Source organism: Equus caballus, chromosome 24 (genome assembly GCF_041296265.1).
Source record: "Equus caballus isolate H_3958 breed thoroughbred chromosome 24, TB-T2T, whole genome shotgun sequence".
NCBI classification, from domain to species: Eukaryota; Metazoa; Chordata; class Mammalia; order Perissodactyla; family Equidae; genus Equus; species Equus caballus.
In genome coordinates this window covers 47,708,136-47,734,659 of record NC_091707.1, presented here as the reverse complement: position 1 = coordinate 47,734,659, position 26,524 = coordinate 47,708,136, and the positions used below count along the sequence as shown (strand labels likewise).

Below are 26,524 nucleotides of genomic sequence, written 5' to 3'. Positions count from 1 at the left end.
CCCAACCACTACACCACTGGGCCAGCCCTCCTCCTCACCTTTTAAAGCAGCTGAGGCCTTTAATAACCATATTTTTCCAGCCTCCTACTTGCCTAATTTCAACCTGAGGCTTTGCATGTATTTCTTGTGCTTCTGTGTAGCCTACCTCTGGCCTGTCCATTTTATTCCATATCACTGGCTCCATATTGACTTCCAATTTCCAGGTAAATTTCTGGGCCAGTGCTCTTGTTGGGACCCCCAGGCACTGTAGTACTTATTTACTCAGGGAGGGGGTTGAGAGTTGAGACAAGTAATGGCAGGTGATGGAATGATCAGCTGTGACTTGGCTGATACGTCAGTGCTGTCCCCCAGATAATTTACCTCTGCTTTCCTTGGAGGTATAATACTTTGGCACCAGAAGTAGGATTTGCCCTGGAATTTCTCCACTCTATGGATGTCTGCCTGGGGTTTTTAACTTTCAGAGGATCTTCAGCTGTGATTTTTCCAATAAGATATTTTGTTTGAATTATGTCTCTGACTCTACTCACTACAGTCTTAGTTATTTAAAAAATCTTAAAGAAAACACTCTGCCTTAGTTATGGTTCTATACTGTTGGTTTTTATTTTTCCTTATAATGGTCTGATTTAATTTTTAAAGTTCCTGCCGGTAGCAGACATTGTCAGATGTGTTGTGTTTCTAGCAACCCCGAATTCTGTGTTTGGGACGTCCTTACATGGGAGTCTTGGCATGAATTGGAACCCAAAATGTCGCATAGTTGGTATCTCAGCCTTCCTTGCAGCGTGGGCCCAGGCATGTGACCTTGGTTTGATCAGTCAAGTACACCCACCTCGTCTGTGAATCTAGAGCTTGAGAGGAGCAGAAGCAGGAGCCGTGGAGAATCTCAGCAACGTCCGGTTTCCTGAGGCAGTATCCAGTGTTCATTCCAGTGGAGGGCATGTGTAAGCAGCAGGTGTTCAGTAGTTTTGGTTGTAGCAGCAACAATGTGCTCATGACTCTTCTATGACCTGATACTTGCCTGTGATCTTGACTCCTATAAGTCTTTCCGGGAATTCTGTGGGTCAAACAATATCCTTTCAGTTGACTCCTATTTAGAAATCAGCCAGAGTTAGTTGCATCTAAGAATACTACCTTTCGTCTTTACTTATTTCCCCGTATATCATCATTCTTTCTTGTGATCCTCTTTATCACTTCTTCACCCTGGTACCATTTTGTATTCCACTTTTCGAAGTTTATGGTCATCTGCATTTGTGGCTGCTCCCAGAAATCTTGTAGCACCACTACCATCCCACGTAGTGCTGACTCTCCATCAAGCCTTTCCTCCTCTGAGAGGCTAGGGTGTGATGAACTGAGATGAACTGAGCCCGTTCAGATTGAAGGATGTTAACAGATCACAACTGTGCAATCAAACGACGTAAGCTGCAGAAGACTGATGGATGCATCATGCCTAATGAAGAGGCGCTAGAAGCACGCCCATGAGAGTCAGGAATGAGATACGGATGAATTCATTATGATTATCTTTGTTCTGGGGGTTTTGGCCATTGTGATCAGACTGAAGTAGAAATACACAGTAAACAATAAGAATTTTAAAAAGAAGGAGATTAGATCAATATTTGCAGACTCCAGGAATCAACTAAAAGGCTAAGTGGTAGGATAATTTAGTAAGGTCACCAAAGCAGAAAGCCCAGAAATAGAACTTTACATAGTCAAACAATAACCAGTTAGAAGAAGTGTTGGAAAAAATGATGCCATTGAATAGGTTTGAAAAGATTAAAAAAAAAAAAAGGAATATGACACATGCAGAATCTACATGAAAAAATTTGTAAGACCATGGAGAGAACAAAGAAGAAGACAAAGTATAAAAGTATTGACACATTTGGCTGGGAAAATTCGACGTCATCATGGTATCAATTCCCCTTAAGTTAATCTGACCCCAACAGGCTTCTCTTATTTTTGTTTTCTGTTTGGAACTGGACAAGCTGATTCTAAAAATCATGTGGACAAAGAAGTAACGATTACCAGAAAAATTCTGAAAAGGGAAGATTAATGAAAGGGTACTAGTTGTACTAAAAGTTTAAAAACTTATTCTGCAATAGTGAAAATAATGAGATATTGGCACATGAGTGAGTCAACAATTCAAAGGAACAGGTTAGAAAACCCAGAAACAAACCCAAATCTACACAGCAATTAAATGAAGGTCTTATTTCAAAACAATAGAGGAAAAAAAGATTATTCAGTAAATGGTGTTGGGACAACTGAGTAGGCATCTGAAAAAAAAAAAGTTGGATCTCTATTTCATAAATTACGCCAAAATGATTTCCAGATGAATCAAAGTAGTCATATTAAAAAAATGAAACCGTAAATTACCAGAAATAAGAGAAAATTCATTTATTTAACTGCAAAACAAATCACACCACCATAAAAAAGTCAAAAGACAAAGTACAGATGGAGAAAAATTTTTATAATTCACCTCCCAAACAAAGGGCTAATTTCCTTAACATATAAAAATGTTTACAAATCAATAAGAAAAAGATCAACAATCCAGAACAATGGGCAAAACTTATGAACAAACAGTTCAGAAAAGAGGAAGCATGTAATATGAGAAATGCAATGGCAATATGATACTTCCATGACATGTTAGCACTTGGTTGGCGAGCGTGTAGAGAAACTGGCATTCACATACTGGTGGCAGGAGTGTACATTCCTACAACAGCAGTGATGGGCAATTTGATAATAACAAAATTTTGAAAGCACTTTTCCTTTAGCCCAACAATTTTATTCCCAGAAATTTATCTTATAGCTATAGTTACACATATGTGAAATGAAGTATGGAGGAAAATAAGCTTTGTAATAGAAAAACATTAGAAACGACTGAAATGTCTTACCAATAGGTTATATAAATTATGGTACATATGCACAACAGAATAAGAGGCAGCCACTAAAATAGAATGTGACAGCTATAAGGAAAGAGCTCCAAGGTATATTGTTGGGTTGTATAGAGCATAACAGGGTGTATAGTGCGCTACTTTAATTAAGGGAAAGTGAAAGTATATATTTATATACACACACATTCATATACTATATGAGATAGTTATTATTCCCACTTTTCAGACAAGGAAAATGGAGGGTTAGAAAGGCTAAGTAACTTTTTCAAAGTAACATGGTTAACAAAGACCACAGGAATAAAAATCTAGAAAATCTAACTGCAGAGTCTCTGCTTTTTACTAATCTATATTCTCTCCAATGAGGAGGAGAATGTGTACTAGTTGACTATATATGCTTGGGTTTATTTCTGGGCTCTAGATTCTGTTCCCTTGGTCTATTTGTCTGTTTTAGTGCCAGCCCCACACTGTTTTGATGACTATAGCTTTATAGTGTAGTTTGAAATCAGGAAGTATGATACCTCCTGCTTTGTTCTTCTTTCTCAGGATTTCTTTGACTATCCAGGGGCTTTTGTGGTTCTATATAAATCTTAAGAGTGTTTTTTCTACTTCTGTAAAAAGTGCCATTGGAGTCCTGATAGGTATTGCATTGAATCTACAGATGGCTTTTAGTAGTATGAACATTTTAACAATATTAATTCTTCCAATCCATGAATACTGGATTTCTTGCCATTTATTAGTGTCTTCTTTGATTTCTTTCATCAATGTCTTGTAGTTTTCAGCATAGAGATCTTTCACCTCCTTAGTTAAATTTGTTCCTAAGTATTTTATTGTTTTTGATGCTTTTGTAAATGGGATTGATTTCTTTATTTCTTTTTCAGAAATTTCAGTGTTAGTGTATAGAACCACTACTGATTTTTGTTTGTTAATTTTGTATCCTGCAACTTTATTGAATTCATTGCTTAGATCTAACAGTTTTTTGGTTGAGTCTTTAGGATTTTCTATGTATAAAGTCATGTCATCTGCAAATAGAGACAATTTTACTTCTTCCTTTCCAATTCTGATACTTTTTCTTTCTTTATCTTGCCTGATTGCTCTGGCTAGGACTTCCAGTACTGTACTGAATAGGAGTGGTGAGAATGGGCATCCTTGTCTTGTTTCTGATCTTAGACAAAAAGCTCTCAACCTTTCACCATTGAGTATGATGTTAGCTGTAGCCTTGTCATATATGATCTTTATTATGTTGAGATATGTTCCTTCTATGCCTAATTTGTTAAGAGTTTTTATCATGAATGGATGTTAAGTTTTGTCAAATGCTTTTTCTGTGGTGCTTGAGATGATCGTGTGATTATCTTTCATTCTATTAATGTGATGTATCACATTGATTGATTTGCATATGTTGAACCATCCTTACGTTCCAGGTTAAATCCTGCTTGATTGTGGTGAATGATCCTTTTAATGTGCTGCTGAATTCGATTTGCTAGTATTTTATTGGGAATTTTTGCATCTATATTCATCAGGGATATTGGTCTGTAGTTTTCTTTTCTAGTAGTGTCCTCTTCTGGTTTTGGTATCGGAATAATGCTGGCCTTGTAAAATGAGTTTGAGAGTATTCCCTCCTTTCTGATTTTTTGGGAAGAGTTTGAAAAAAGATTATTGTTTATTTTTCTTTAAATGTGTGGTAAAGTTCACCAATGGAGCCATCTGGTCCTGGGCTTCTCGCATTGGGAGATTTTTTAGAACTGATTCAATTTCCTCACTAGTAATTGGTCTATTCAGATTTTCTATTTCTTCCTGAATCAGTCTTGATATGTTGCACATTTCTAAGAACTTTTCCATTTCTTCTAGGTTGCCTAGTTTGTTGGCATATGGTTGTTCATAGTAGCCTCTTGTGATCCTTTGAATTTCTGTGGGCTCGGTTGTAATGTCTCCTTTTTCATTTATAAGTTTGTTGATTTGAGTCCTTGGTTAGGTTAGCTAAAGGTTTGTCAATTTCATCTTTTCAAAGACCAACTCTTAGTTTGGTTAATATTTTCTCTTATTTTTCTGTTCTCTATTTTATTGTTCCTGCTCTAATCTTTATTACTTCCTTTCTTCTGCTAACTTTGGGCTCACTTTGTTCTTCTTTTTCTTGTTTCTTAAGGCATAGAGTTAGGTTGTTTATTGGGATCTTTCTTGCTTCTTAATGTGGGCATTTATTGCTATGGACTCCCTTTGAGAACTGCTTTGGCTGCATCACATGAGTTCTGGTATGTTGTGTTTCCATTTTTGGTTGTCTCAAGAAACTTTTTTTATTTCCCCTTTTGTTTCTTCTTTGGTTGTTTGGTTGTTCAGGAGAATGTTGTTTAACTTCCATGTGTTAGTGAATTTTCCAGTTTTTCTCTTGTTATTAATTTTTAGTTTCATGCAATTGTGGTCAGAGAAGATACTTGGTATGATTTCAGTCTTCTTGAATTTGCGAAGACTTGTTTTGGGACCTGACATATGGTCTATCCTGGAAAACGTTCCATGTGTACTTGAGAAGAATGTGTATTCTGCTGTCATTGGATAAAATGTTTGCGTGTGTCTGTTAGGTCCTTCCATTTGTTTTCATCACAAGACATGGCACTACTAAAAGATGCCCTGGGGGATTCTCCTGCTTATCCCCCTTGTGTAGTACCAACCCAGCTTTTTCTTAGAGGTCAAAATCAATCACCCCAGCCAGAAGAGTAACCCCCTTTTTCACGTGTTGATTCAGAGACATGAGAGATTAGAGTTGCCAGGTAGAAGTCTCAACTTGCAGTTCAATGAAATCATTGTTGTGACCTGTACTAGTTCTACACTGCTGCATAACAAATCACCACAGACTTAGTGGCCTAAAACAACACTCACTTATTACCTCACACTTTCCATGGGTCAGGAGCTCAGATGTAGATTAGCTGGTTCTCTGTTCATAGTCTCACAGGGCTGCAATCAAGGTGTTGGCTGGACTGATTTTTCATCTGAAGGCTCAATTTGGGGAGAATTTACCCCTAAGCTCAGATTGTTGGTAGGCTTTATTTCCTTGTGGGTATAATTGAGGGCCCTAGCTTCTTACTAGCTGGAGGCCACCCTCAGTTCCTAGTGGCTGCCTGCAGTTCCCTGCCTCATGGCCCTCTCCATAGGCAGTTCCCAACATGGCTGTTTCCTTCTTCAAAGCCAACAGGAAGATCCCTCCAACCTGCTAAGTCTTCTTATATAGCAAAGTGGAATCATGGGAGTGAGATCCCATCAACTTTGTCATATAACCTATTCAAAGTTATAATAACTTATTCAAAGTGACATCTCGTCATTTTTGACATATCCTATTGATTAGAAGCAAGCCACAGGTCCCACTCATACTCAGAGTAAGGTGATTAAACAAGGCTATGGGTCACTATGGGTCACTTTAGGTTATGTAAACCAAATAAACGCCATTCATTTCCAGGACAAATAGTGTGCCAGGATTATATTTCCTCCTCTCGGAGCCCAATGTCATGACGTCTGGGCCATCAAAAAGAGAGTATTCCTAGCACCAAAATCAAATGGATTTTTTTTTTTTTTTGGAAGATTGGCCCTGAGCTAATATCTGTTGCCAATCTTCCTCTTTTTTTTTCTCCCCAAAGCCTCAGTACATAGTTGTATATCCTAGATGTAGGTCATTCTAGTTCTATGTGGCATGCTGCCACAGAATGGCTCGATGAGCAGTGTATAGATCCGTGCCCAGGATCTGAACTGGCGAACTCCGGGCCACCTAAGCGAAGCATAAGCACTTAACCACTTGGCCATGGGGCTAGCCCCAAATGGATTTCTTTTTCACTATCTTCCAACAATTGTTTAAATTCATGACACATTTAGGATTTCTTTTTATTAGCTTTGAACACGTATTTACTCTTGATCCTTGCAAACTAAACACTAAAGGGATTTCTAAAGTGGCATAAACCCACAGGACAGAGAAAACTGAAGAAGTGATAGTAGGAATAAAATTTAGAAAGCTGGAAAGCAGATGGATAAGTGGTAACTGAATTGGCAGACCTAGGAAAGCTGAATCCTAGAGTGGCATCGAGGAAAGATTAGAAGCAGCGGAATTTGCGCTACAGAACCCCCAAGGGCTCAGGCCTGGCAGCACTCTTGAAGCAGAGATGCAAGTGGGGCTGAAAGTAGGATCATCTGAACACCCAGGAAAGAGGTTTTTAGATTTTCTTCCCAATACTCTGCAGCCTATCAGCTGCCCTTCCCTACCCAGCAGAGCTGGAGGTTTGTCCTTGGGAAAGAGCAAAACAGAGGATTGCTGGACTGGTGGAAATCAAGCACATTTGAGAAAGCAGTTACCAGACTGAAAACAGGGGGACAGGATGAATGCTTAAATACTGGATACTGACACCCCAGTATGTTAGTAGCCAGGTCTGTACTCTAGAAAGGAGATTAGAAGACCCAGAAAAATTTGAGAAGTCAAAGAGAAAAAGATCTAAAAACATTGAGATTATGCCCCATTGAAACAACTTCTCCAGAAAATACTGCTGTGAAAGGTACAGTTGGTGGACCATTCTCTTGGGTCCAGAGCTTCAAATAAGCTTCTTAGTACCTGTTTTTAAATCTGAGAAAACAACCAAGGATCGTGAAAAATGTTGGGAAAGTCTCAAAATTGAAAGCTTGAGACCAGAAAAATAGAAAAGGAAAAATGACTTGGAAAAATTAAAAACTGTGCAAAGAAATTAAATCAAAGCAAAACAAAACAAAACTCTATTGGGTCTAGCCTGGTGGCATGGTGGTTGGGGTTGCACACTCTGCTTTGACAGCCTGGGGTTCGTGGGTTCTGATCCCGGGTGCAGACCTGCACACTGCTGGTCAAGCCATGCTTTGGCGGCATCCCACATACAAAAGATGGAGGAAGATTGACACAGATATTAGCTCAGGGACAATCTTCCTCACAAAAAAACCCCAACCATTAATAGTTTAAGAAAAGAGAGAGTGTTACATAAATTAAATAAGAATAGAATCTATCAAAAGGAACATTCTGAGAATAAAACGATTATTAAAATATAAAAGTTTTATAAAACTTGTAAAAATTAATAGAGAGGATTTTAAAGACGAAATGAGAAAACACTTGGAAAATTAAACAAAAAGATGAAGGGATAGAAAATAGAAGTGGAAAGAAAATGAGATGAACAGTCCAAAAGATTGTTAGAAAATGGAGGAATGGAAAGGGTGCATGCATGAGTGTTGGGAGAGTGGAGGAAAAGAGGTAAATCCTCTTGCAGAATACAAAGTCAATAGAGGGCCAGCCCTGGTGGCCCAGTGCTTAAGTTTGGCATGCCCTGCTCCGGTAGCCCAGGTTCAGTTCCTGGGTATGGACCTACACTACTCATCAATCAGTGGCCATGCTGTGCTGATGGCTTACATACAAAAAGAGGAAGATTGGCACTGGATGTTAGCTCAGGGCAAATCTTCCTCAGCAAAAAAAGACAAAAGAAAGAAAGTCAATAGATAATGTCTAAAACTAAAACAAAACAGCAAAAGATTGAAAGTGATTGTCTCTGGGAAGGGAAAATGGGGTGGACCTTGCAGGACATTTAGTCTTGTCCAAAACATCCATGGAAACATTTGGTCCATGCCAAAAATGTCTTGATATTTGATCCTGTCCAGAACACCCACTGAGACATTTGGTCCATGCCAAAAAAGTCCTAGGTCCTTGATATTTGGTCCTGTCCAAACATCTTTTGAGACATTTGGTCCATGCCAAAAGGTCCTTGATATTTGGTCCTGTCCAAAACGTTCATTGAGACTTTTGGTCCATGCCAAAAAGGTCATAGGTCCTTGAAATTTGGTGTTGTCCAAAACATCCATGGAGACATTTGGTACATGATTCATTAAATAATACAAATATTTAACTTGGTTAAAATTTTATTTATGTTATTTTTATTGTAATTCATGATGAAGTTTGGATTTCATATTTATTCTTTTTCTTCCTCTTCATGAAGTTCGGCAGAGTTACTCTGAAGTCAATGAGCAATTGCTCTCAAGGACACATCAACCTGATTATTGGCTTTATATTCATTATTATCTGTTAACAGTTTCAGTTATACAAATTTGATTTTGTTGGTATCATCATGAAGTTGGTGGCCATATTTGAGTGTGACCACCAGGACCGTGGATGGCAACTTGTTCATTGCTTTCCTGTTCATCTTTTAACATTTCAGTAAATCTCCAAATTGAAGAATGATGCACCACCGTCAGCCTTTGAAATTTGCTATACCAGCCTTCCAGTGCATTGTTCATCTTGTGATTGCTATTCAGTACTGATATATCAACGTTCCAAGTTTCTGGTGGAAATCTTGGAACTTCTGGTCTTCTGCCTCTGCCACACCTTCCACAGACATACACCCTCTCAATATAATCCATTAGGTCATCTAGATTTTCTTCTGCATTCCCCACAATGTACGCAAAAGTTTCACGTACATCTTCCAAAGGCACAAATGGAAGTCTAAACAACATGGCTACACACTTAAGAATGTTATTTTCTGTTGTTATATACTCATATGTTAGAGGTAAAGGAGATATTTTTCAGCACAGTCATTGTGAAAAGTGAAACAAGCATCCTTTTACTTGTGCATTTGGGAGGAGTAGTTGAATTGCATTCACATTTTCAGTCTCGAAATCCATCATGCACAATGAAGGGTTAATGTTGAGATTTCTTTCCTCTGCAAATGCAAGTCCTTTCTCATATATATCTGTAAGTGTCTTACCTTTCACTGTTAGTGCCTAACTCAGTAGCATAGTATAACCTGGTACTACACCGTGCACAGTAAATAACTGAGTGAACTATGTTGGTACCATCTTGAAGGTGCCATCACTGAATAATGTGGTACTGGCACTTCAATATTGAATAGTGTCATAAGGTGTGCAAATAAGAATTTTTTCACCCTCTTGAGCACCAGAATCGTACATAAGAAATGGTTCTCCATGTCTGGTCACTTTATACTCCTCTGGAATTTCAATTCCATATGATGAAGTTGGGTTTGAAGTTCGATGTCTGTTTTGAATTCTACTTACTTGCCTCTTTAATGAGTTTCTTTCTGGTAGCGTTAAGCAGGACCTCTTTATCACGAATAGCATGGAGAGTTCTTTGAAGTTCTGTGATGGCGTTGCATGTGGTTCTTCTTTTGCATGTCATTTTACCCTGTTCAGGGTTTTCCTTACTTCCCCTTCAACACCATCATTGTGCTGATGTTTCCTTTTCCATCTTGAATGATTGTAATGCTATCCAAATCCTGACTAGTTGTTCATCGGGCATTGTGGATTCTCCTTTTTCACAGTGCCAGTACCTTTTACTCCTATCTCAAAAAACCATTACATAATGTAGCATTGGCTTCTCTTTTTGTGAGTATACTATTTCTGCCATATTCCGCTGAGAATTTTCAAATAAAGATGTCATAGTGCCAAGCAACATAAGAAGGGTTATTATTATTTTTTCTTTTGTAACCATCTGACCAGTTGTCACTGGCTTACTAATAGGGGAAAACTTATTAATATCTTATGGATTGGATGCCCAGTGTGGCCAGGCGAGATCAGCCAGCAGGTAGGCACCAGCCAAGGGTGTGGTGGTCCATGCTGATCGGCAGGTACGTGTGGGAGTCACACCCACTAAAACCTCTCGAAATAGCAGCAGACACTCCTTGTAGTCTACTGTGATTATACCTCTGTAGGACATGGATTCAAGAGCAACATCACCCTGGGGGATGGGATAGTTGTGGGGGGTTAATTTGATGCCCAGTATTGCCCTGACAGCAGCTATTACACGCAACTGCTTTGTGGTAGGAAAGCCATACCTGTTCTCATTCCTCCCGGACAAGTGAAATGCTCTGTAAAGTGTTTACTCAACGTGTTCCTGCCAGTTTTGCATAGCAATTTGACCAAGCTCCTCCTTTCAAACTCTGCCCTTACTGAATGACCCTGCCACATCCAACCAAATGCCCAGTGACTTATTAACACCCCATGCATCGCGAGATCCCATCCTCAACTTATCCTCTGCATTTCTCTAACTGTAGGACTCTTCCTTCGTATGCATAGTTAACATAAATCCTGCTCTTCTGCAGGATTTGAACCCTCACCCATCTGCCTAACCCCATGTGCTGTTGATAGCTAGGCTATCAAGGCAAAAAGCGTTCTTACTGGCAATAAAGCCACACCATGATTATTGGACCAATAAAACATGATGGTATTTTTTATGCATTAATCCTGTAAGCCAAAAGTATAAATAACTATTATGGGCGATTTGAACCCTAGGACCTCTTCTACGCATGAACATTTTTGTTAGGACCAAACATCAAGGACCATTTGGCATGGACCAAATATGCTCATGGACATTTCTGATGGGACCAAATTTCAAGGGCCTTTTGGTTTGGACTAAATGTCTCCATGGATGTTTTGGACAAGACCAAATATCAAGGACCTTTAGACATAGGCCAACTGTCTCTATGGACATTTTGGACAGAACCAAATGTCTGCAAAACAGGATGGAGGATGCAAGGAAGTGCTGTTTTTGCAACAAGGCTTGCAGAACGGTTTGGCTCTTTGAACTATGTCATATATAATTTTGATTTAAAAAATGAAACAGAAAAGTAAAGCACACTTGCCATCTTTCATAAAAGTGCCATCTTTTATAATGATTTGGAACATTACCTTATTATAAAGCATTTTATTTTTCCTAGAGTTTCTTATACCTTTTCATTTTTTTCTTATTGACAAGAGGATAACGTGACTTTAATATCTTCAAGTTTTTCTGTCTTTTCAATCATACTTTATACTACGTGGGATTTCTTTCTTATTTTTTTTCCAGCAGGAGCCCTCTGTCATCCTGTTCCAATCTGGACTGCTTAGTCTTTAGGCTCGCTGCCCACTTGTCATCCCAGGACTCACCTTCGGCTGTTCTCCTGGATTGACTCCAGTTCTATCCGGATCCCACGTCTTTGGTTTTGCTTGAATGCATCCTCAAGTGACTTCCGAAGAATGATGCACGGGATATAAATTTCTGAGGCCTAGTTTTATCAGTTAGACACTACAGCAGAAATAGACTCATAACTGAATCCAAAAAAGGAATTTATTTGAAGGATAAGGAGGTGCTCGCAGACTCAAGGAGATGGCTGATGAAGCAGGCTTGGAACAGATAAAGATGCGGCAGCTCCAGAGAGGGTTATAGAAAAAGTGCTCATCAATCTTCTTTGGAACCTACCTCAAGAATGGACTCCACAATCTTCAGTCTTCTTGTCATTATGCTCTATGATTTCCAGTCCAGGAAAGGACTGTTTGTCTTGATTTGGGTCACATGCTTGCCACTTGGCTATAGAAAGGTAGAGAATCTTGATTATCAGTCCCACCAGACTATAAGGAAAGTGAAAAGCTATCATAATCAAAGAGTGGTGGACTAGATGCTGAGCAGACAAAACATAACATGTGTCCGTTATACTTTGCCTGAGTAAAAATGTCTTTATACTCTCATGTGTGATCGATTATAGAATTCTAGGTTGAAAAATCATTTATTTTTGCTTTAGGACCTTGAAGGCATTGCTCCCTTTTCTTCCATCATCCAGTATAGCTGATAGGACTTATGCCAGTCTGAGTCTTGTCCTTTTAGTGAGAATTTCTCTCTGGAAGTTTTTCAGAATCTTTATTCTTGTTCTGAAAATTCATGAAGTGTGACCAGATATCAGCCTGTTTTCATTTTCGTGTCAGCATTCTATGAATTCTTTCAGTCTGAGTACTTGGGTCTTTCTTTTGCTCTGAGAAGATGCTGGACTTTCTTTGCCCATTGTCCAAATTTATTACTTTTTCTCTGATGCTTTTTACCATTTTCTTTATTTCATTTTGTTCTCTTTATAGTTTTCATTCCTCTTCTTTAGGATCCTTATTATATTTGCCTTCAAAACCATTTTCCCTTGAGCACCTTGAAATTCAATCTTTATTTCTGAGATTATTTTGTCTTTTCTTCCATTTTCTAAATTTGGTCAACTCTAATTTCATATCTTCCTGTGTTTTCTCTGTTTCTATTCTGAGTCATCTTGAACTTATTGCTCAAGGTAATTTTTGTTCAATGTGCAAATTCTTGTTTTAACATACTTATTTCAGGTTGAAGTATTGTGTTACCATTTTCTCTGCTTTATAGGTTTTTTTTGTTTGTTTTTTGTTCTTGGCAGGGAGAATATATTGAAATGTTTCCCTTCCCTTTTTTATCTTTCTTTTTTTTTTTTGTGAGGAGGCTTGGCCCTGAGCTAGCATCTGTTGCCAATCTTCTCTTTTTGCTTGAGGAAGATTGGTGCTGAGCTAACAATTATGCCAGTCTTTCTCCATTTTATCTGCAGGATGCCACCACAGCATGGCTTGATGAGAAGTGTGTAGATCTGTGCCTGCGATCCCAGCCTACGAACCCTGGCCTGCTGTGTGTGAACTTAACCACTATACCACTGGGAGCCCCTCTGTTCTCTTTTTTATTTTTGAGTAGCTTCGTATGGATGTTGCCTGACATTTTGTGTTCATTTTGAAATGTCATATTTTTTTCTGGACAAGCCTGCAGATAAGGGGCATGATTTGAGTGTCTATCTAGGTTTCTTAATTCAAAAGCATCCTGTTCTGTTGCTTTCGTGAAATTCAATTTTTACGCAGGAGGAACACTTTTGGGGTGGGGATCAGTGTGTTTTCCAATTTTGTGGTTCTCTTTTGTTTCTGTAAGACCTTTAATTTCCATTGCTTGCTTGCTTTTTTCTCCCCCTTCCAAGACACCTACTTCTTCTTCAGAATGGTGCCCTCCTGAAACAGCCTGAAGACTTTCAAGCCAGTGCTCTGATCTCCCAGTTCTCCAACCTGTTCTCAGAATCTCCGCTCTCAGGCAGGACTCTATTAGAGAGGATTTTATATGCATTCCACCACTGCTATACTCCTGCGGTCCTCCGCTCTTTTCACACGATCTCTACCTGACTTTGCTCTGGTGTGGACCCTAGAGTTGGTCCTTCTGGTCTCAGATGTTTATTTTCCTACTTATATGTAAACGGAAATTGTTAGTGATCTCTGCCTCCCAGTTTCTCTAGGGTTGTTTTTTAATCTCCTCTTTATTTATGTGATTTTTTTTGGCGGATAGGGAAATTCACTTTTAAGTAGCCATCATTCTTCCATAAAGTTTTTATGTATTTATTTTTAACAATTCTGACCTAGCTCCCAGAGTATGGTTTCTAATACCATTTCCTAGTGAAATGAATCAGAATTCCCTAGAGAAATGACTGACTCCATGTCTGGGCCAGGAAATGTATAAGGTAAGCCGGGAATATCTTGTCCTATAAGGAAGGAAGGAAGCTATCAGAGATTACTAGAGTCATGTCAAAGGGATTTAGGGGCCAACTTTAAGAAGACCACACCTGCCAATATCAGCCACTTCGAGCACTAATAAGGATAATAGCTATAATGGATAGAAGCACTCAAGTATATTTAAATCGAAACCTATGAGTTGATAATGATACTAAAAAGCAAACCCTATTGGTTGCTTCTATGAGAATGCTGAGGAATCAATTAATTGTTTTCAAAACTGGTGAGTGAAGGGAAAGAAGGAAGCATTTATTTTGCCCTTCCTTGGCAATTGTACCTCTGGGTAACCATATAGTTGATGAAGGAAAATTTATCTTTATAGAAGTATTCCAGCAAATAAATAAAGAAGAAATAATAAAATATCACCATCTTGTAAACCCTAATGAATTTAACAGATCTAGGCAATAAATGATGGCTGCTATATCATGCAAAGAGAGACAGCCAGACATTATGTGTCTCCTGTTGGAAGTACCCAACACTACCTATGAAGCGTTCTTGCCCAAAAAAAAGAATTAAACCTGAATCTGATCAAGGCTCTAAATCTACTTAATTTACAGGACAGATGAGATAGACTTATGGTGTGAAAAGATACCATGATAATGCAATCAGCAAAATTCAGACTGTAGGAAACACAGAGCTAACTACATCTTCAACTGGTAAGTTGCAAGGAAAGAGAGAGAGAGAGACAACGATTGGGGAGACAGGGGGAGATACCTGTAGATTACAAAATTCAGAGATATATCAACCAATTGCAAAGTATGAACCTTATTGGTTCCTGATTCATATAAACAAACTATAAAACATTTTAAGAATGAGATAACTGGGGAAATATAAACAGTCACTGGATAGATATCGAGTAATCATTATTATTTTTAGGTGTGAAATAGTATTATGGTTTTCTTTTTTTTAATCAAGTCATTTCCTCTTAGAAATATGCACTGAAATGTATATAGATGTCTAGGATATCTTCAAAATAATCTTGGAGGAGAAAGATGAATGGGTGGGCATATCAATGAAACAAGACTGACGCTGGGTGATGGATAGGAAGGGATAAATTGCACAATTCTTTCTACTTCTTCCAGTGTTTGAAATATACCATAATAAAAATTTTTTAAAACTTGGAGCAATGTTAATCTGGGGTGATCAAAATATCCTTATTGTATTCTTTGAACTTTTTGAGTCTTTAAATTTTCTCACGTAAAAAGAATGAGAACAGTAGGTCTCTGCATGGGGGTAGACTCTGAGACCATAAGGTGATGGAAATAACCAGAAAGGAAAATACTGATAAATTTGATTGCATCGGATTTTAATTTCTATACATCAAAATCCATCTTAAGTAAAATTAAGTTAAATGATAAATTGGGCTTAATATTCATAGTAAATATGGCAAGGGATTATTGCACCTCACAAGCAAGGCTTATTCCAGTAAAATGATCAAGAAGACATCCAGATAATTTATAGAACTAAAAAGGGCTAACAAACATATTTTAAATGAGCAACTGCACCATTATTCAAAAAAGTAAAACAATGAGCTACTGTTTTGCGTATCAAATTATTACAGACTATGTCTAATTCTCAATGCTGCATTTTCTGGAAAGCAATCTGCCAACATTTTAAAGGAAATGACCTTTGGTGCTCTGAAGGAGGCAGTTAACTGGAAATTCCAACTGCCTGGCCTTCAAATGGTCTGAGCTTCTGTGCTTGGTGGCAGCTGATTGGCTGTTAGCAAAGCGGACTGGACCCCTCAAACCAGTAAACTGAAAACTCCGCTCCTGATGTTGGGTTTTCTTTCTCAGCCTATTTGGAACAAAACTCGGGAAAATATAAAAAAGAAAAGTGCAACTAGTTGGGCATCCCATTAAGAGAGAGTTACAGTAAGAAAGAAGGGCCCTACCACAGGACAAACTGACAGCGCAGTCACTATTCCGTGCTAATGGACTGACTTCACATGAACAGACGGTGGAGGAGGTAGGCTCCTTGTTTGAGGCAATTCCCAAAATTTATATGGTGCCAGAGAAGAGAAAATGCCAGATATGTGACTTATCTCTGACAGTTATATAAAACTCATATAAGAATTAAATCGAATGATAACTGGGGTAATTTAACTGCTAAGAGGGTGAGTAGGGTGGTGGGGTGGGGATAAAGAAAGTTATGACTTCAGACTTAGTATTCACCAAATGCTTCTTCTGTGTAAAGTAGCTGTGAGATGTTTTAAGTATATTATTCATTTAATTCTCACAACTACCCTTTGAAGTGGCTGTTATTTCTATTTTACTGACTAGGAAATGAACTCGGAGAAGTTTGGTAACTTTCCAAACGTCAAACATCTCCGTGGGCAGAACGGAGCTTAGACTGAAGCCTGCCTTTTCTTCAACCATGAGATGAGTGCACCAAACTGAGAAACACTGTAACACTGAAGAATGATGAGAATGAGACTAATGCGCGTATGGAACAGAATCAGGGTGCACACATTTAGCAGTTTTGGTGAGAGGTCAAATCTAATCATGGACTTGTGCCTTCCAGTTTTTAAGTTTTCCTTTTGTGGCATCTTTGTATGCTGACTAGATTTGTGGAATCAGGAGACCTTGGTGCCAGGCCCGACTTTGTGCCTAGCTAGTTACAGACTTTGACTATATTACTTAATGCCTCATGTATCAACTCTAAAGTACATTCCATCTCTAAATTGAAAAATAAATAAACATAGGCCGAATTGCTAGAATTAGAGTAAGTAGCAAAGCCACAGAAAGCCCAAAGATAGCTCTTTAGTTTAAGGGAAAGATCCCTTAAATTATGCTTTCTTAGATTTCTTTTCCTTAATGAAAACATTTAAAAGGCTTTCAAAGTAAGTTTTTAGTTCTTTGGTCAAAGATAGATACAACACGGGCCAGCCTGGTGGCATAGTGGTTAAGTCCGCTTCAGCAGCCTGGGGTTTGTGGGTTTGGATCGAGGGTGTGGACCTATGCACGGCTCATCAAGCCATGCTGTGGCAGGCATCCCACATACAAAATAGAGGAAGATGGGCACAGATGTTAGCTCAGGGCCAATCTTCCTCACCAAAAAAATTAAAAAAAGATAGATAAAACCAAATCCACTCAAATTAAATTAGAGATCCTCTTGTATTTATCTGAGAAAACTGAATTGGAACAACTTTGAAGATAACTCAATAATAGATTATCCAAACTTGGGCCTTGAAGCATAATACATTTCAGTCAGTTTTTCAGGGATGAGAAAAACTGACAGGCTCTAAGTATGGTTTTATGACATTTAATTTGAATGTTTTGCAAAATAATACAAGAGTTTCCTGTTAAAGACACTATTTTCAAAGTTTAACTGTTGTAAATTCTCCATTTAATGTTGAATTCATTCTTACACCAAAAATATAATTGAACATAATACCACACTGAGATAGTTTTGATATACTATTTGTTTCCTCTTACCTTGTGAAAACAAGTTGTTTTCTCAGATGACCAAAGAATGCACTTCAAAAAAAATTCTCCCCTAATCATGTGATAAGAATGATGAATTCAAAATCCAATAAATGTTCAAGTTTTCTATTGTCAGTTAGATGTATTGAATCAAACAAATCAATTTTGAGGGAGGAAAACATCAGTTAAATTTAATTTACTCGGCAGTGTCAGAAACTTCGCGGGATCTGGATTTTACTCTACCTACAGCTGGCAAGTCAGTCTGGTACTGTTTCTTGGATGCTGGCAGAGGACACAACACTCCTAAGTCAGAGACAAAGGACTTTATCACCCACAGCAAAAGCAGTAGCCAGAGTGTCTGCGTGACTCTCCCTCCAGTGCTCCATGCCCGGGAGTTCCGTGCAGGAGACATCCATCAGGGATGCTGCATTAATTTAGTAGGGCCACTATAACAAACACCACGGCCTGGGTGGCTCAAACAACAAATTTACGGTCTCAATTCTGGAGGCTTGAAGTCTGGGATCAAAGTATTAGCAGGGTTGGTTCCTTCTGAGGGCCATGAGGGAGGGATCTGTTTGAGGTCTCCCTCCTTAACTTGTAGTTGGCCATCTTTTCCCTGTGTCTTCAGCATCCTCTTCCCTCTGTATGAATGTGTGTCCAAGTTTCCTCTTCTTATAAGAACATCAGTCGTGTTGGACCAGGGCCCACCCTAATGATCTTGTTTTAACTTAGTCACCTCTGTAAAGATCATATCTCCAAATGCGACTGCGCTCTGAGATACCAGGGGTTAGGACTTCAGCATATGAATTTTGAGGGGGAACACAACTCAGCCCGTAACAGATGCTTGCTTACACACATAGTGGGGTGCATTACAGGAGAGGAACCCTGAGCTTGGTGGATTCACCATGGATGCAAGCCTGCTGTTGTCCAGGGGGGACATTGCCCCATCCCTCAAGGTTGATTGCTGCAAACAGAGCTCTGAGAAAAGGCTTGGGTAAAGGGCAGCCAGGGCCTTGCACTCCTGGCACACAGCAAGGACGCGCAGGAATGCCCAGGACCCGTGCAGACCGTCTCTCCTGGAAGCAATGCAGTCAACATCTCAGATCAAAGTACAGCTGTGGCGTCCTCAGGGTCTGCGTCATCAGGCTCTGTTTTGCACAGCTGTGGAACCGATCTCATCTCTCCAACAGTTACCTGCATCGAAGGAAACTGGGCCACCGCTCTTTCTCTAGTTCCCAATAATTAAATGTATAAATATCTCTAACATCAGATGGGAGTAAATGTAGGGCTTAGTCAACTGTTATGTTGTCTGCTTTTGTCACGCAATGGGAAATGTTTTTAACTTAAGGAAGAGATGATTTCTTTACGATGTAGTTGTTTATAGCAAAAGGAACTAAAAGATATGTTAGAGTAATTAAATGGAAATAATTCTATTTCTTCCAACAGATGGAACTGCTGCTTTTATGTGTTATAATTTTCCTTTTGAACGTGTCTGATTTTTCATCAGCAATAACATATAACAAAGGTAAGTGTCAGACTCTTTCTATCTTCTTCTCAGGCGTTCTCCTTTGTATGCCTTCCTCACTAATGGTTGAAATAATTTTTTATAGTACTTCTTCTTTACCTTATCTTCCAATTTTTTCCAGGTATTATCTGTTGTACTCTGGTCCAGAAGTTTCTAATAATATCATTGTGACTCTATTGTTAGTCAGTTGTGTACATGGAGACTTTTCTTTTGTTATGTATTTCGTCATTTATAAGGCATAGAGTGTTTAATGTTTAAGAAGCATTTTATACTTGCAAAACTTGAGTTATTCGGATGGATCTCTTTGGTTTCTCCTTCATGAATGATTGCATGTAGAAGGAATTGTAAACTGAAATATAAGGCTGGCGGGCTGAGATTGAAGAGAATTTCCTGAAAGTAAAGCACAGATTAAATTAGTCAATAGGACTTCTATGGTGGGAAAACTTTGTAGTGTAAAAGCTGGTATTATTGTAACTTTGGTTTGTAACTCCAAATCTTGTTTTCTACATAATTTAAGAGACTACCGCATTTAAAAGAATTCTTAATTTCTGTTTCAGGGCACATAGTGTATAAAAATGTAATTTTGTAACATCGACCACTGACGGGTGGGGGTGGAGCTGCAAAGGAGCGGAGTTTTTGTGTGTTGTTGAAGTTAAGCTGCTATAAATTCAAATTAGGGTGTTATACCTTTAGGATGTTAAATGTCATCCCCACGGTAACCGTGAAGAAAATAGCTATAGAATATACACAAAAGGAAAGGAGAAAGGAATTTAAGTGCTTCACTACAAAAAGATCAACTGAATACAAAAGAAGATAGTGATGCAGGAAATAAGGGAGAAATAACTTATAAGGTATGTAGAAAACAAATAGCAAGATGACAGAAGTCTTTCCTTATCAGTAATTACTTTATGTGTAAGTGGGTTAAATCTCCAATCAAGACAGAGATTGGCAGAATGGATAAAAACACACGCTCCAACTCTGTGCTGTGTACAAGAGGCTCCCTTTAGACCAACATAAGGAGAAAGGATCTTCCTCCCAAACTCCCCTTTTTTGGCAGAGGAGTCACCTTCATATCAATAGCTCTCAATCAAAACGTAAATTCTCTTTCCAACTGCCAACTCCTGACTCTTTTATATGTTCACCAAGGTTGAGGAGTTTAAGAGTCAAGAAGCGCGTTTTGGCCACCTCTGAAAAATTCGCATCGTGGCCTAGCGTGTGGAATATTTTCTTTTCGTATTCAGTCAAACCTTCCTTTTTAGCGTCCTGATATTGTATCTTTGGAGTGAAAAAACGTGGAAGATTTGAATTTTATCTAGATTCATGTGAATGTAGAATACACAATTATCATTCTTATGTTTTTTAGAGATATTGTCAGTTTTTAAAATATGGTTCTTTTAACGGAAATTCTTCTATCGGTGACCTAAAATATATATGTATATTTTGTATTATTTAGGTGATATGGAACAAAGCTTTGCTTGTGCTAGCCAAGGATTCCCCCAAAAGAATGAAATAATCAAATTGTATCTTTCCTCAGACGACTTGGTAAGGTCCACCCACAGCGTGTGTTACAGCTACTCACATGCTTCAAGTCCGTGTGCAAAACCAGTAACACTGTACTCTGTTCAAATACCTTCTACTGTGTTCAGACTCGGGGAGGTGAAGTTCTATATAAATAATAATCCTTTCTATTCCATTCCACTTGGATCAGATAAAATATTCCACTTAGCCATTGAATACCCTGGGTGGTTTTGCTTTGTTTTGTTTTGTTCTTTTAAAGATGCCTCCTCCTTTCCTTGTTTAAAGATCAGCTGTAACGATCTTCATTTTTTATGGATCTGATTTGTCCTTTTGAAATCTGACAGATGTAGCCTGTTAGAGAAAGAGCATTACCTTGTGTGACCTTGAGGAAGAATCTTTCCCTTTTATAAAAAGGACCACATTGGAGTCATTTTGGGTAAAGGATGATTTGATGCCTTTGAATCAAATAATGGCAGATTTTTTTTAAAAACATGCAACAAAATAAAATAAAACAGACTGTTAAGATAGCCATGCAGCAAATGCTAACTAAAAGATACGTTAATAAAAAATGAACAGATTGTCTAAAAATCTATGATAAATATGATAAAAACAAAGAAAAGCATGCTATGAAGACAAATACATTTATCCCGAAGTCTGCTTTGACTTGGTTCCCAGTTCCTTCTTGATATGCCAAACATATATTTTGGTTTTTATCTACAACTGTTGTGAAGCGCATGCCCTTTGAATCAAAAATGCCTTTCCTATTTGTGATTGCATATTATGGAAAAAGAATGCGTTTTAGGGGAAGAGAGACCTATGGAACCAGGGTCAAATATTGGTCCTGCCATGTATGGTCTGTGTGCCCTCGGGTAGGTTACCTAACCTCTCTGATCCTCAGTTTTATCCTCTTAAAAAGGGAATTAGAACCTACTTTTTAGAGCGTTGTGATGTAGTCATTCTAGAACAGTTGTTAGTAGACATAGTAGCTAACATTTTCTATCATTAGTAGAAATGATAGCTCACATTCGCAAAGTGTTTATGTGTGTAAGGCATTTTTCAAACTGTTTTACGTTCATTATGACGTTTGACCTTCTGTAAGATAAGTACTTTTGGGGAATACCAAACCTACTCTCTCAGATTCACTGGGTGGAGCCTGTAAAGTAAATTGACAAAAGACAGATTAACAGGAGAAAAACACAGAGTTTATTTACACATGCAACGGCCATACCCATGGGAGAACTCAGTGATGAGTAACTCAAAGGGGTGGCTGGAATTTGCATACCATCTTCAATGCCATCTTGTATATGGCTCGTATACCATCTTAACAAAGGGAAGTAAATTGTGAAGGAAGGACCAGACAAAGGAAAGGGGTTTGTGTTTATCTCCCTGCCAATCCCGGTTGGAATGGCAGTTCTTTGACAGCAGGGACTTTCGTCTGTTTCGTTCACTTCTGTTTCCCCAGCATCTACAACATGACCTGATTCATAGTAAGAGCTCAGTAAATATTTTTGGAATGGATATGTTTCCCCATTTTATAGACAGGGAAACTGAAACTCAGGTAACTTGACCAAAGTGATCTTCACCAGCAGGAGAACTAAATGAGATAAAGCCTGAGTGTCCATCTCAAGTTAGTTTCAGTGAAATCCACAATTTGTGATTGCTACATTTTCATATACCCTCTCAAGACTGGGAAATATCCAATAAAAAGGCAGGAAATGTGTTTTGCTTTATACATTTGCTTCTTTTTAAATTCAGACACAAAACAATGATTTAATAAGCTAGGAATTTCTACATGTGATGGCATGTGGCTTTGATTATATGTTTATTAAATGTAATAATGACCTTTCTCTGACAGAAAAGATTATTATAAGGATGAATTGAAACCTGTTATGACACTAGCATAATAGGTTTCTGAATTCTGAACGTGTACTTTTCAAAATAGAATTTTTTTCTAGTTTGAGACTGGAATTACTAAAGACAGCAGTCTTTAGCAAGCATCTACATTTCATAGATTTCTTCTCACTTGTAAATTAATGTAATATGCTTCTCTCCATCAGCTTGTCATTACTTGTGTTTTTTCTCTTTTCCTAAAGAAAATCCAGTGTTTTTTCCAATCTGAAAGTGTTTTTACTGCAAAGGAATTTCTAAGCATCTTCACGTCAGGAGGACTCGCTCCCAGCTTGGGAATCATAAATAGCACATATTCTGGCATCTTCCACTTTAATTTAACTTTGGTAATTACATTTTCTTTTATTCTGTAGTATGTTATTAACAAGAAGGATGCTCTTCCTTATAGGATGTGTTTTTTAAAATTAGCTGGTCCAGTAATATTCTATCTATATATATTTTAAACCCAGCAATGCAATGTTATACTTTTTGCTTTAACAATAATATATTTTTTAAAGAAGATAAGAAAAGAAAAAATACATGAATTTTTTTACTGTTTACCTAAATATTTACTATTTCTACTACTCTTCACTCTTTTCTGTACATGTAAGTTGCCATCTGGGGGTCACATCTTCAGCCTGAAGAACTTCTTTTTGCATTTCTTACAGTGCGGGTCTGCTGGCAATGAATTCTCTGGGAGTTTTTTCTCCTTAAAAATATCTTTATTTTACCTTCATGTTTTTGGTAACAACTTTATTAAGATATAATTTACATACCATGCAATTCACCAATTTAAAGTGTATAATTAAATGGGTTTTAGTGCATTCATAGAGTGTGCAACCATTATATTATCTAATTTTAGAACATTTTCATCACCCCAAAAAGACTGCTCATACCCATTAATAGTCACTCATTCCACTCTCTTCTCCCCAGCCCTAAGCAACCACTAATCTACCGTCTGTCTCTGTAGAGATGCTTATTCCGAACATTTCATGTAAATAAAGTCATGTAATATGTAATCTTCTGCGCCTGGCTTCTTTCGGTTGGCGCGATGTTTTCAGACTTCATCCGTGTGGTGGCATGTATCAGACTTTCATTTCTTTTTATTACCAGATCATATTTCATTGTCTCGATACCACAGTTTATTTATCCATTCATCAGTGGATGAACATTTGCGTTGTTCCCACTTTTTGACTACTGTGAATACTGCTGCTATGAATAGTTGTGTACAAGTTTTTGTGTGAAAATATGTTTTTTCTTTCTCTTGCGTGTAAAGCCTAGGAGATGGAATTGCTAGGTCGTATGGTAACTCTTTGTTTAACTTTTTGAGGAACTGCCAGACTGTTCTCTGAAGTGGTTGTACTCTCTTAGTTCCCACTGGCAGTGTAGTAGGGTTCAAATTTCTCCACATCCTCACCAACACTTGTTATTACCTGTCTTTTCTGTTATAGACATCCTATGGGTGTGAACTGCTATCTCATTATGGTTTTAATTTGCATTTTCCTGATGGATAAGGATGTTGAGCATCCTTTTGTGTGTTTATTGGCTATTTCAGTATCTTCCTTGTGGAGATATCTATTTAGACTCTTTGCCCGTTTTTAATTAACTTGTCTTTTTATTATTCAGTTGTCAAAGGTCTTTATATATTCTCATACAAGTGCATTATCAGACATGATTTGCAAATATTTTCTCCCATTCTGTGTGTTGTCTTTTCACTTTCTCGATAGTGTCCTTTGGTGTGCAAAATATTTTTTGATGAAGCCGGATGAATCTATTTTTTCTTTTGTTGCATGTTCTTTTGATGTCATGTAGGAAACCATTACGCTTGTCAAGCCAAACCATTACGTAATCCAAGGTCACAGAGATTTACCCCTATGTTTTCTTCTAGGAAGTTCATAGTTTTATCTTTTACGTTTAGGTCTTTGATCCATTTGACAAGTGGTGTGTAGGTCCACACCTGGGATCTGAGCCGGCAAACCCCAGGCAGCCAAAGTGGAACATTCAAACTTAACCACTGTGCCACTGGGCCAGCTCCCCACTGTCGATTTTTTAAATGTGGATTTCTAGGAGTCTCCTCTGCACTTGTATTCCCCAAGGATTTGGAGAAGAGTTTATATTTAACTCTTAGATCATCATTCTTGCAGTTCCCTTGCGCTTGGGATTTTCCTCTTAAATTTCCAATTCACCGTCAACACCAAGCTCTGTCCTATGACACATCAAGCCAGTAATTCTTCAGCTTTATGGCACCTAAGCTTAGCTGTATGGTATTCCACTTTGTGGCTATATTATTACACATAACTGATGAACATTTTAGTTATTTTCAATCTTCTACTATTACAAATAATGATGAAAATTTTATTTCACACATATGAGTATAATGTAGCATAAATTCCTAAGAATGAAATTGCTAGGTAAAGAGTATATGCATTGGATGTTCTTGTTTAATTTGCATTTTTAAAAGTTAGGGTAGAATATGCCAAAATAATGTTGCTATTAACATTGTAAAACACTGTTCTCTGATGTCTCTTTATTCAAGTTTAGTGATCGGGTTTACTGGTTGATTAATATTCCGAGAGAACACATTACAAAAAATACAGGTAAGAGTCATCTGAATTAATTCTTTAATTCATGGGTCTGGATTGCCAAATTTAGCAAATAAAAAACACACATTAAAAATTATTTGCTATCCCGCGTAAGAAGTCTCGTGTAGTATTTGGAACATACTTGCTAAAAATGACTTGTGGTTAATCTGAAATTTAAATTTAACTAGGCTTCCTTTATTTTATCTGGCAATGCTATTATAGATAGATTGTTCTGACATACAAAACACTTATATTATTCTCTAGTATTTAAATTCATTTTCTAAAACTCAAAAGTTATAGTATTGAGAAATTCATGTACCAATTAATTATACTGAAATTGAACCATTAATCTGGAAGTGTTATAGACTAAAATGTGTGATGTATTATTTTACTGTGGAAGCTACTGTTGAGCGTCATGTGGCAGCCTAGCCTTATGTGCCACTGTAAACTCCCCGATGAAGGAGGAGAAAAGTCAAACTCCAGGAGTTGTGAGTATTGTACTAGTGCACTCAGCCAGTGGATCTTCAGGCATGCAATACATTCCTATAGTTTAAAATGATGGAGGGTATACCATTTTAATATGGTAGATGCAAGAAATGGAACCAACTTGACTTTACTTAAGGAAAAAGAAGAAATTTGTTTTTGTCATGGAACTCAAAGACAAAAATGCAGCCAGATTATAGGAAGGAGTTAGAATTAACAAATGGAAAACAATCAGTAACCGAGGGAATACTTTCACACTGCCTCTCTTATCTCTATTTTCTGTGAATCTACATTTATTTTTCCTTCTTTCAAGCTAGCTTCCTAAAGCTCCCTCACTGCTGTAAAATTTATATATATATTTCCTAGGGGCCAGCCCAATTCCAAATTCCCAGGAAAGTATCTTAAATTGGCCAAGTGTTGATCCAGTATCAACTTGTGTGTCAGTCAAATGTAGCAAGTGATGAGGGACTGGAAGTAGTTAAAGGACATCCCGAATTGTGTGTCCTACAGAGTGAAAGCAGGAGGAAGGTGAGAGCGAGGCCGAAATGATAGAAAAGACTCTATAAGGAAGAGTCAAAGATAAAAGTCTGCAAACGAAGCCCCAGTGCTGTAACATTTGATGTGGATTATACACCATTTTTGTCCTTTATTCATTTCAATTTTTTCAGGTTAATCTATTGGAACTTTTTGTGATTTTTTTTTCAAGAAATTCGTCCTGAAAATGTACTCCTTTTTAAAAAAATCTAAATGAACTGTCCTCAGTATAATGATGGATTGCTCTGGTTGCCTGGCGTAATATTGACATTAGTTTGACAACTGAAGAAGTGAAGATAACATGTTATTTGTACTTCTAGTTGCAAACTTTAATTTCAGAAA

At 37.8% G+C, this 26,524-nt stretch overlaps 1 protein-coding gene across 36 annotated transcripts in view; it reads left to right on the top strand.

Annotated features, from left to right (window-relative positions):
* CATSPERB (cation channel sperm associated auxiliary subunit beta) overlaps positions 1–26,524 on the top strand; it is a 138,969-nt gene that overhangs the window by 18,696 nt on the left and 93,749 nt on the right. For 5 of the 36 annotated variants that reach the window (XR_011431954.1, XR_011431952.1, XM_023628285.2 and 2 more), the window contains exons 1-5: positions 15,909–16,196; positions 19,100–19,178; positions 20,632–20,720; positions 22,790–22,930; positions 25,120–25,180. Coding sequence is in view for 15 of the 36 variants with exons in the window: in XM_023628285.2 (XP_023484053.2) it covers positions 19,100–19,178; positions 20,632–20,720; positions 22,790–22,930; positions 25,120–25,180 (370 nt within the window). In the remaining 21 variants the exon portion in view is untranslated. Of the gene's footprint in view, positions 1–14,785; positions 14,885–15,893; positions 16,197–16,510; positions 16,713–19,099; positions 19,179–19,871; positions 20,030–20,631; positions 20,721–21,040; positions 21,133–22,789; positions 22,931–25,119; positions 25,181–26,524 lie in introns of those variants that run through there. The other 31 variants (XM_070249422.1, XM_070249424.1, XM_070249409.1 and 28 more) reach the window with 25 other exon arrangements.